Source organism: Chiloscyllium plagiosum, chromosome 4, assembly GCF_004010195.1.
Source record: "Chiloscyllium plagiosum isolate BGI_BamShark_2017 chromosome 4, ASM401019v2, whole genome shotgun sequence".
In the NCBI taxonomy this organism is placed as follows: Eukaryota; Metazoa; Chordata; class Chondrichthyes; order Orectolobiformes; family Hemiscylliidae; genus Chiloscyllium; species Chiloscyllium plagiosum.
The window spans coordinates 73,825,337-73,838,174 of NC_057713.1; the positions used below are offsets into that span (position 1 = coordinate 73,825,337).

Sequence of the window (12,838 nt, forward strand, 5' to 3'; positions counted from 1 at the left end):
TCCACAGAGACAGTTGCGTGAGGCAGGAATTGAACCCAGGTCTCTGGTGCTGTGAAGCAACAGTGCTAACCACAGTGCTGCCCTTAGGAAGGCTAATACAATGTTAGAATTCATTGAGAGGACTAGCATAGAAGAGCAGGGATGTACTGTTGAGGTAATAAGCCTCTGATCAAACTGCATTTTGAATAACCAAGGGAAGATGTGCTGTTCTTGGAGGCAGTCCAGAAGAGATTCAGGAGAATGATACCGGCAATGAAAGACTTATCGTATGAAGAACAGTGGAAAACTCTGGGTCTGCACTCGATGGAGTTTAGAAAGACAAGTGGCCAATCTCATTCAAACTTATGAAATACTGCAAGGCTTAAATACAATGAACATGGAGAACATGTTTCCACTCGTAGCAGAGACTAAGACCGGAGGACACAGCCTCAGAGTGAAGAGGCAATCCTTTAGAATTGAGATGGGGATAAATTTATTCAGCCAGAGTGTGGCGAATTTGTGGAACTCATATCCTACATAGCCTTCTGTGGCAATGTCATTGAATATCTTTTAAAACAGAGATAGACAGGTTATTGATAAGTAAGGGGATCAAAGGTTAAAGAGAGAAGGCAGGAGAATAGGGTTGAGAAACATATCAGCCATGATTGAATGGCAGAGCAGATTCAATGGGCCAAATGGTCTAATTCTGATCCTACATCTTACAATCTTAGCAATTTACCATTCAATGCAGTTAAAGCACATAATACAGAAAATTCATACCAATAATAAAACATGATCTTGCTGGGTGAAGTGAAGTAATATGGCAGTTCTTCACAAATATTTTCTAATGTGATCCAATTTTATTTCATCACCACCTTTAAAAGGCCATTAAGGATGGGCATCAAAGGCTGCACTTGAAAGGTGATGTCCATAAATTCTATATTTACACACATGAAAAAGTCTTGTCAATTTATATGATAGGCTGGAACTGCTTTCCTTGGAGTGTAGAAGGCTGAGGGGTGATCTTCTTGAGGGACATAGATAAAGTAAATACAAAGATCTTTTCCCCATGGTAGGTAAGTCCAAATCTAGAGGTCAGTTTAAGTTGAGACAGGAAAGAGTTAAAAGGGATCTGCGGGGAAATGTTTTCACAAAGGGTAATGCAGATACGGAACAAGCTGCCAGAAGAAGTGGTAGGGGCAAGTACAATTGCGACATTTAAAAGACAATTGGACAGGTACACGGATAGGAGAGGTTTAGAGGGATAGAGGGAGAAGTGCCAAATGCAGGAAAACGGGACTAGTTCAGTTTAGGAAACCTGGTCGGAATGGACTAGGTGGACCAAAGGGTCTATTTCTGCACTGTATGACTGTCTGATTCGATGACTCCAGCAAAATCAAAACAGCATGTCGCACTTGGTACATTTTAATAATGTTCCTGTGATGAATATAAACATATATGTGAAGCGTTTTAAATAATACTTTATAAAAATATTATTTTCTGTACTCATGTAGATTTCAACCGAACTCTCCATGTTTCACAATGACAGAAGTCAGTCAAGAGCCTTCTCTTACCCACCCACAGATTGTAATCACCTCATCTCCCACTAACACAACCTGCTCCCAATTATTCACTCACATCCTGCAATCCCCACTCAGACCTCTATTCACTCATGCCTTCCCAAGCCGAATCAGTTTTCCATTCGCAACCTCACTTCCAACCCAGCGCCAAACGCTTCACCGAAATGAGAGAGCTGCAGTGAAGAAAAAAAACTGTCTGTTGCTGAAAGCAAGCAGTTTCATGATTGGTCAGGTTAAAAAGAAATGGTCAGATTCAATGAGAGTTACTCATAGTAAGCAGCTTTTGACATTTAGACAGTTATAAATATTTCCAGCCAGTTTTGAAATAAATTGGAACTACCAATGAAATGGATAGATTTATTTTCTAAAAATGGGGATAGTCAAAAATACAAGATTTTAAATTGCACATTTCCGACACTGGGATGGTTGAAATCTGCCATTTTGTGCAAATTTCCCATCTCGAAAGAAGAGCCTTGGCCTGTCCTGTATTCATGGAACGTGTAATATAAATGCAAGCTCGTCGTTTTTACTTTTTGTGCAATTTTGAATAAGTGCTAAGTGCCTTCTTACAGAAAGGGTAGGTCAAATTAAACTGTGGCAGAAAGTAGTTCCACAATGGGATCTTCATGTGGGTACAGTGTCTTACTAGTGGGACAGAGTGCTGGAAATAAAATCCCAATTATCCTGGAATCATCACAAAAGTTAAGAATGGTATCAAAGTATGCAGAGCCCCCAATTTGTCTGTTGGAAAGATCCATGGTAACAGAAAACATGCACCAACATTCTGTACTTAACAACGATTATTATTCATGGTTTGTGTAAAGATTTGTAGCTCAGGTGCCGGTTGCAGTAATTGTGGGCATTTTCACTGAGCTGCGAATTTGGCTTGCAGACGTTTCGTCTCCTTTCTAGGTAACATCCTCAGTGGTGTGGAGCCTCCTGTGAAGTACTGCTGTATTTTGTGGGTTAGAATTTATTTGGTTTCGAACTTTCCACTATAATTCATACCCATTGTATAAAATGAACCGTTGCAATTTTATACAGCCAAGTTCTTCATATAACAAAGTTTAAAGGAATGCTATCATATATAACCATACAAGCAAACATCACAAGATTACTGTATAACACTTGTAAATCAGGAATTAGTAATGATGTAATTTCATTTTAGAATGAACACTGGAAGAAATATTTTAAAACACTGTAACTTACTACACCAAGCTTTTCAGAAGCATTAGCCTTCCACAAACGGATATTCATTTCGTCAGAACCACAAAGTATATACTTGTTATCAGCAGACCACTTTACACACATCACGTGCTGCATACGTTTTGTATGGTACACCTCCCTAGAAGATAAAAATGTTATATTTATCAAAACATGATGCTAAGAAAGAAAGAAAGCTTAAAGTGGATCAATAAGACAGAAATAAATGAACACACAATTGGTGTGATTATAAATGAAGGCAATATAAAATGCTAAATTGGCATCTATTTTATAACCATGAGTGCTACATTTTCAAGAAAAGCATGACATATCAGGAATTTTACATCTAAATGACATATGAACACTTTTCTGCACAAATTGCTGTTGTGTCATTCCTTTCTACAGCACAACAATAAGTTAAATAACTGTGGAATCTAGTTCATATACAAGATAAAACATCTCTATATATTGCAAAGAGTATTTAGGAACATTTAAAAAAAAATCAAAATTTGTGAAATTAGACAACAGGAAAATGAGTCAACAACATTTTCCTTATGGCATTTAGATTAGATTAGATTAGATTACTTACAGTGTGAAAACAGGCCCTTCGGCCCAACAAGTCCACACCAACCCGCCGAAGCGCAACCCACCCATACCCCTACATTTACCCCTTTTATTAGATTAAAAGTGGCTCTTGATTAAGTTCAGTGAACAGCAAATTTAAATAGTTGCCATTTTCATCTGATTCTAAACAATTCAGGATTGTTTAAAAGGAATCTTGAGCAAATACAATGTCATTTTGTTTTGTCGAAAATACATTCATGAATACTTCTTGCCTTCAGATATAGTGCCTTGAGCTTGGACTTTTTCTAATTTTCCCCAAAGTCTTGGAATATTGTGTTCGGTTCTGTTCACCTCATCATAGGAAGCATGTGGAAGCTTTAGAGGAGATTTACCAGGATGCTGCCTGGACTGGACTGGAGGGCTTTTCTCATTGGAGCAAAGAAGGGCAAGGGGCAACTTGATAGAGGTGTACAACATGATGACAGGCATAGATAGAGTGGGTAGTCAGAAATTTTCTTCCACAGCAGAAATGGCTATCACAAGGGCATAATTTTAAAATGATTGGAGGAAGGTTCAGGAGAAATGTCAGAGGTCAGTTCTTTACACAGGAGAGTGGTAGGTGTGTGGAATGCACTGCCAGCAGTGGTAGTAGAGTCAGATACATTAGGGGCATTTAAGCGACTCTTGGATAGGCACATGGATGATAGTAAAGTGAAGGGTATGTGGGACAGTTTGATCTTCGAGTAGGATAAATGGTCAGCACAACAAGGTCTGAAGGGCCTGTACTGTGCTGTACTGTTCCATGTTCTGTGAAAAGTTAATGCCTTATTCCTTTCTGTTCTTCTTAATGTCCTTCCTGACCCATTGACATACTTTACTCGATACCTTGCTTGGTTCTAGATTTTTCAATTTCCCTTCAAACTTAAATAACTACCCTCCCCCACTATTATTATAGGTGTGAAGCCCATCAAAACGAAATAATATAATTTAACAAATGTACTTATCAAAACTGAACAATTTATATAAAGTTAGGTTTATGAAGCTTAGGTATCTAAGTAATTAAAATTATATACAGAATGATGTAGAACTTTCCTACTGAACCACAAACATCAAATTCTGTTGATTTTAGTCCCGGAAACGCATACCTTTAAAATTATAATGCCAAGTCGTAAGGAAGTTATTTTAGTCAAAGAAGCACATACAATTAACAGTACTTGCTGGACGGATGTGTACAAGTTCACTTTTCTTAATAGCTTAATCCAACTATAAGTCAATCATCAAAACTATAAAGTATCATTAACTAAATACATGTGTCAGGTTCAGCAGAAACCCTCAGGCAGGACAGAATAAAAAAGGGAGAATTAATTTGATCATCGAAACTTCATTAGATCAGAATCAAAGTTTCCAGTGGCACCCATAGTCATATAAAGGAAACTAAAGAGAGCAGGTAGGTGTGACTGTTTAACATAGTAAAAACCCTTGAGTGCGCAGCAGGAGGTAACCACAGAGTTTACATTTAGTCCACATTTGGTCTAAACCACTTAACTGAACAGACAGTTCAAGTACTTGTCTGAATGGATCAGTTTCAAGTACTTTTAAATGAATTGATAACTGCACCCTGTAAATGTTGATCATATTAATAAGCTGTCTGTTATGATATGGTTAAAAATCTTCCAACATCAGCTATATCCAACAGGTTTATTTGGAAGCACTAGCTTTTGAAGAGCTGCTCCTTCATCAGATAGTTGTGGAGCAGTACCTTAAGACACAGAATTTATAGCAAAAGATTACAGTGTCATGTAACTGAAATAATATATTGAACAAACCTAGATTGCTGTTAAGTCTTTCATCTTTTAGAATGGGTTGCAGGTTTCAGTTCACGAATATGTAAATCCCAGAACTTCTTTTAAGTCACATTCGCAAGATAACTTAAGATTTTATATTTTAAAAAGTGACATCTCAGCTCAGACAATGCTTTAAAGGTGTGAGGTTAGAGTCTGTCTATATCCCAATCTTGAGTCAGGCTGTTCTATTTCCAAAGTGGAATTTACAAAATATTACATGGATTGTCTGCCTGCAGATTGTGCAATTTTTTGAGCAAAATAAAATTATCTGCAAATATAATTCTTATATAATGTCTTATGGTCCTGCTCTGCAACTACCCAATTAAGGAGCAGTGCTCCAAAAGCTAGTGCTTCCAAATAAGCCTGTTGGCGTTGTGTGAATTTTAACTCTGCCCACCCCAGTCCAACACCAGCTCCTCCACATCAGGTTATGATATGGTTATGTCACTTCCACTCAATGCTGCAGCTTCAGTTCAGAAACCTGTAATACCAAGTTCTCCTGAATAAAGACAACTGAAGACCATTTTACCATCTCTGTCTCTCACTCCAGTTCGTGGTCTAAATAAAATATCAACACATTATGCAGTTAGGATGGTGTCAAATGCTACTTTAGGGCATTAGAAATTTCATGACATGGTTGGAACCACTTGCCAGGATATCATTTACCTGGTAATGCTAATTTAAATCTCCACCCCATTCAAACTATGCCTTCTCTAACTTCTGCCTCCACCACTAGTCAGATGAAATTCAGTTGATGCCAGAAAAAGACACCTCTTCCTTCTATTTACAACTTTACGACTCAACATTAGCACAGAGTTTTCAGATCAAACCATTGTTCCCATTTCTTTGAAGAGCTGAAGCTTGTAATGATTCTCTTGTTCACCACAGCTCTAAACGGATCCAACGGGTTGAATTTTATGATCAGTAATAAAGAAATGGCACTTCCTGCTGAATATGAAATGTTCTAGCAATCACTGTGGCATAGTATTCTCCTTTCTCAATGGAACTTTAAATCAGCACAGGGATCTATGCAACACAGCAATGTCAACAAACAGGGTAAGTAGCAAACCACAATGAAACATTCAACACACAGCAAACTAAGATAAAAGCAATAAATCCACCCACTCAATTAAAAAGTTTTCATTTCGTGGAACAAATTATTATGATCGTTAAGGTAGAAGAAAAGCTAAACATCTGGAAATAAAACTTACTTTTAAATGGATTTTTTTCAAATCAACTTTTCAGGTCAAGTGACAGTATTTATCAGCAACTGCTAACTTAGTGTACTGTCAAAAGTACAGTTAAATTTAATTTAAGATTCACATTTTGTAGAAGTGAGATTAAATGTAAAACAGGAAGCCTGTGTCCATCCCTTGATTATTCAGAACTTGCACACTGGTGGAACTTCATCAGTGTACATTCTGAGGAAAACAGAATTATTGACAGCAATTTATCTTCGCATTTCATTCTGTGCACGGACTCCTGAGGTCCCAGTGAAGAAAAGGTTAGTATTGCTGAGTTTTACTGCCATTATCATAGCTTTTGTTTCTTTACTTTTTACATTATCCCCTTAACAACATTTTTATCTTTATTGAAGGTAACAATTGGAAGAAGTGCCAACTGCTACATCAAAAAGAGATAATTTTGTAAATTCATTTTGCTCAATTTCTAAAATAAGGACTTCATTTATGAATGCTGTAAAGTACATTAATCTATGCTCAGCAAACTAAAAATTTCTGCTAAACTGTGATGAAAGGTTTTTAAAATTGTATCAAATCAATATGCATCATTAATCAATGCTACACCAATTATTTTTGTTTCAACATCAATATTAGCTCTGTTACATTCACATCCATAAATTAATGCATATTTTTATAAATACAAGTTTTCAGCACAATAAATTCACAACGAACAACCACTGAAATAAAACTGAATTTCCCTTTTGAAAATAAAAAGTACGACTGAATATACTCGTAGAAAACAAAGTTTGCAGACAAATGATTGCTTCAATTAACATTCATCCCCAAATTGTAGCATCCTTCATCAGGCCAACTCCTTACACTTTCTAACTTATAAAACAAAGACAACTTCAGATAATTTTACATTTTTTGATTATTTTCAGTAAATGGAATTATAGAGTATTGAAAATTTCAGCCTTAGGGAAGCAATTTATCCAGACTTGGGCATTAAAAAGTCATAAAGGCAAAGGAGGAGGCTATTTCATCCATCAACTTTATAGGTTTTTCGTGGAGCAATTCAGTCAGCCCCATTCTATCCCTGCAAGTTTATTTTCCTCAAATGCTAATCTAAATTATTTCTGAAATCATTGAGCGCCTCAGCTTCCATCATTTTGGTTGGCAGAGTTTCAGGCCATCATTCCTTCAGGTTGCTCAAAAGCTGCATAGAAGTTCTTCCTCGTATCTCCTTGTGCCTTGTCAAACATTAGATTGACTTTTGATAGAAAATGGAAGTCAAGGGTTACTGGTGACTGGCTGAAGATTGGACCTGAGAGCACAACTAAGTCAGCCATGATTTTATTGAACGGGGAACAGGTTTGAACGGCCAAAAGGCCTCCTTTTTTGCTTAAGTTCTATATTCCTAAAAACATTCAATCGATTTCTCTGAGCCCCTTTACACCAGCCAATGTGAACAGGTTTTCACTGTCTATCTTATGTGAAGGGATCATTGCTCAATGTAACTGGCTTAGGAAGAGAACAACCTTAGCTTCCCCGAACTAATTATGTCGCTAAAAGCCCCTCATCCTTGAAGCTATTCTGGTTAATCTCCTGTTCCATCTCAAGAACTTTCACATCCTTGCTAAAACTACAATAACCAGAACGGGAGACAATAACCCTAGTTGTGGCCTAACCAGAGCTTTATAAATGTTCAGCATAACTTCACTGCTTTTGTACACAATAGCTCTACAAAACCAAAAGGTCCCTTATGCTTTCCCAAGAACCCTATCAAAATATTTTGCCACCTTCAAAGTTCTATGCCTATGAGCAGTGACTGCACACCTATTAGAAATGTACCACTAAATGCAAAGTCATGCTAGTGATCCATAAAGTCACGTAGGCTATACCACTTTTACATAGTCACAAGCCAACACCCCTCTACCCCATGCATTAAGCACAGAGTTGAGAAATGCAGCTTTGTGTAAGATTAATGGCCTGGGGTTTGCTGTCAGCTGTAAATCAAGGGGTTCACAGACCTCGAAGTAAGCCTCGTCGAGAGATTTAGATATCTCTGGGAGGTCTTCAATCATCATTGCCATGTGGTGGTTCTACAACTGATTGCTGTATTTGTTGCTGGGGTATAAACATGGGCTGAAGAGAGGAGTTCAAAAACTTCTGTAAAATATTACCTGATAATTAACTCGAGATAGCGATAGCAGCATCATGACAATGTCACTGAACCAGTTACCAAGAGGATTTGGTTAATAGTTCAACTAAATCTAGACTGTGATATAGTGATTAAATAACCATATGTTTTTACAAAAATCAATTTGGTTCACTACATTGTTTAAATGATGGAATCCTGCTATCCCCTCCTTTAAATAGGTCTGACCTATAATCGCACAGTCATATGTTGGACTCTTAACTGCTCTCTTAAAAATGGTTTAGAAAACCATTCATTTCAAGCAAAACCAGAATGGGTAACAGTACTGGACTCATTAGCAACAACCACAACCCATTAAAAGAGGAAAAAAAAAACCACTCCACAGGATGTTTAAACCTTCTTAAAATCACTTTGTTCTTATAAACCCAGTAACAGGTGATTGAACAAGGTGTAACATTTTAAAATGGGGTTCTGACAACACCTTGGGAGCAGAGGAGGGGAAACTCTCACTCATTTCAAATGATTGCCGACTCACAAAAGTTTCACAGCACAGTCCAATTGTCTGTAAGTGGCATTTGAATTAAACAGTTCAATTCAGAATACAGTAGAACCTTGATTATCCAAACGAGATGATCGTTCAGATAACTGGAAGCAAGCGGTAATTTCTTGGTTATCCGGCGATGCACACCCTGCCGTTTAACTGATAACCGAATGCTGAGTTGCCTAATGCTGCTTTTATGGGACCATGAGATCTTGTTTGGATAACCAGAAATTCGGATAATCAGCCCTTTAAATTTTCCAGTCCCATCATCCTTTGATTCTATAATCGCATACTTAAGGCTTGTCCAAAGTTTTATGCCCTGGCCTCTGAGACTATGCTTTCTGAAACCAAACCTACACATCGTCAGATATCTTGGAAAAGATTCAGTGTTAGGCAAGTATAGAATTTTTTCCCAATCCCATTTTGAAAAAAATGACTTGAATTTCATGTTAATAGATGCATACTCTGCAATGCTGATTATCCCAAACTTATTAAAAAATTGGACATTGCACATCCAGTATTTTCTGATCTACATATTTCTCAAATTCAGCTCATGCTGCTGACTACTTCAGTAAAACATCACATTTCAAACATTTCAGTGTCAGTTGTCCAAATTCAAACTCCAAATGTTTCAATGTTACTATTTTAGGACTCCAAATGTATTTCTTGCACCAAATTACAGCATTACTCTACAATCAATAGGCTGACAGAGAAGGAATTACTTCTTGAAAAATTATCATCATAGTTCTCAGGTTAGCAAACTTCTTCCATGGTCACAAAAAATTGCTGCCTTTCTGAAAATGTTCAAAACTCACTTGAAACAGTGACCAACAAATATTGTTGTCTCAGAGAGGCTTACCCGACAAATATTCCCTACTCGGGCAGTGTTCCTTGCTTCCTTTCTGAGAATATTTCACCTATCTCTGACATGGATGTGTTTCACTTCCATTCCCCTTCCCCATGCCAAATTGTCACATCTGAGTCAAAGTGGAAGAACAGCTTTCAAAATCTAATTAATTGCCAAAGTCTAGTTCATTACTGAAAATCAGAAAATTCCATGAAAACGTAAAATGCTGTTTGTTCAAAATCAAGCCAATTTCAAAACCACTCAATCACATGCATTATCATGAAGCTTGATATTTTTAAAATTGCCAAGTAATAGTTCTCAATGTTCAAAAGAATCCTTATATTCTTTCCCAGTCATCAGCAATTCCAAAGGATATACTTTACAACTGTTACAAACTGTTTTCCAAGAAGTAGTCAACATTGACCAGCTTAAATTTAATGCCCATTTCTACTCACTGAGAGGGTTGAATTTGAACCACTGAAGTTTGGGTGCTGCTGATGCTATGATGTTGGCATTTGCAGACCTCCTTGAAGGCCTCCAAGCCCTTCCATTATTTCCTCTCCCGCCAACCCAACTAGTATCCCTCCACTGACACACTCATTCAATTGGCAGACTTGAGGTATAGTTGGTAAGTTTGCAGATGACACCAAAATTGGAGATGTAGTGGACAGTGAAGCGGTTACCTCAGATTACAATGGGATCTTAATCAGATGAGCCAATGGGCTGAGAAGTGGCAGATGGTGTTTAATTTAGATAAATGCGGGCTGCTGCATTTTGGGAAAGCAAATCTTAGCAGGACTTGGACACTTAACGGTAAAGTTTGAGGGAGTGTTGCTGAACAAAAAGAGACTGTGGAGTACAGGTTCATAGTTCCTTGAAAGTAGATAGGATAATGAAGGTGGTGTTTGGTATGCTTTTCTTTATTGGTCAGAGCATCGAACAGGAGATGGGAGTCATGTTGCGGCTGTGCAGGGCATTAGTTAGGCCACTCTTGGCATATTCCCTGCAATTCTGGTCTTCCTATCGGAAGGATGTTGTGAAACTTGAAGGGGTTCAGAAAAGATTTACAAGGATGCTCCTCATTCTCAACAATTTCTCCTTCGAATCCTCCCACTTCCTTCAGACCAAAGGGGTAGCCATGGGCATCTGCATGGGCCCCAGCTCTGCCTACCTCTTCGTCAGATAAGTGGAACACTCCATCTTCTGCAGTTACATGGTGCCATTCTTCACCTTTTCCTCCATTACACTGATGACTGTATCAGTGCCACCTCATGCTCCCATGAGGAGGTTGAACAGTTCATCAACTTCACTAACACCTTCCCTCCTGACCTGAAGTTCACCTGGACCATCTCCGACACCTTCCTCTCCTTCCTGGACCTCTCTATCTTCATTTCTGACAACCTACTCAAATCGGACATCTACTGCAAACCCACTGACTCCAACAGCTACTGGGACTACATCTCCGCCCACTCCCCTGCTGTAAAACGGTATCTCTTACTCCCAAATCCGCTGCCTCCACCACATCTGCTCTCAGGAGGAGCAATTCCACTCCAAGACATCCCAAATGTCCTCTGACTTCAAGGACTGCAATTTCCATAAGACACTGGAGTGGAAGCAAGGCCATTCGCCCCATTGAGTCCACTCCGCCATTCAATCATGGCTGATGGGTATTTCAATGCCACTTGCCTGCAATCTCCCCCTAGCCGTTAAATTCTTGATTTTGGAAGGAATTATCAATCTCTGCCTTGAAGGCACCCAACGTCCTGGCCTCCACTGTGATCCAGGGCGATGAATTCCACAGGCCCACCACTCTCTGGCTGAAGAAATGGCTCCTCATTTCAGTTCTAAATTGACTCCTTCTAATTCTAAGGCAGTGCCCACAGGTCCCAGTCTCCCTGCCTAATGGAAACAAATTTCCAGCGTCCACTCTTTCTAAGCCATGCATTATCTTGTAAGTTTCTATCAGATCTCCCCTTAACCTTTGAAACTCTAATCAATACAATCCCAGGATCCTCAGCCGTTCATCGTATGTTAGGTCTACCATTCCAGGTATCATTCGTGTGAATGTCTGCTGGACATGCTCTAGTGCCAGTATGTCCTTCCTGAGGTGGAATTTCCCCTTCCATGATGCCCTCCAGCACATCTCCTTCACTTCTCGCACCTCCACCCTTGAACCTCACATCTGCAAGAAGGTTAGAGCCTTCCACCCCACTAATCCCCGGATACAGTGCATTATCCTCTGCCATTTCCAACACCTACAATCAGACCTCACCAGGAGGTATATCTCCCTCTCCACCTTTATTTGCATTCCAGAGATCATTCCCTCCGCGACTCCCTCATGAGATCTCGCCACCACCAATCCAACCTCCACCCGTGGCACCTTCCCTTGCCACGTCAAGAGGTGTAAAACCTGAGCCCCCAGCTCCACTCCTCACCTCTGTCCAAGGCCCCAAAGGATCCTTTCAGATCCGGCAGAGATTTTCCTGCATGTCCAAACACCTCATCTACTGTGTCCGTTGCTCTCAATGTGGTCACCTCTACATTGGGGAGACAGGACGCTAACTCGCACAGCATTTCAGGGAAAATCTCTGGGATACACACACCAAACAAACCCACTTCCTTGTGGCTGACCACTTCAATTCCCACTCCCAATTCGCCAAGGACATGCAAATCCTGGGCCTCTTCCACTGACAAATCCAAGCCACCTGACGACTGGAGAAAGAATGCTTCATCTTACATCTTGGGACCCTCCAACCACATGGCATTAACAGTGACCACCAGTTTCCTTATCTCCCCTCCCCCCACTTTATCCCAGATCCAACCTTCCAACTTAGCACCGCCCTCTTGAACTGTCCTACCTGTCCATCTTCCTTCCGACCTGTGTGTTCCACCCTCCCCTCCAACCTGTCCTTATTACCTGAACCCGCATCTATCACCTTCC

General features: G+C 39.4%; 1 protein-coding gene across 1 annotated transcript in view; it reads right to left on the bottom strand.

Annotated features, from left to right (window-relative positions):
* dcaf13 (ddb1 and cul4 associated factor 13) overlaps positions 1-12,838 on the bottom strand; it is a 75,144-nt gene that overhangs the window by 23,559 nt on the left and 38,747 nt on the right. The window contains exon 9 of the mRNA XM_043688437.1: positions 2,769-2,904. Coding sequence (XP_043544372.1) covers positions 2,769-2,904 — 136 coding nt within the window. The remainder of the gene's footprint in view (positions 1-2,768; positions 2,905-12,838) is intronic.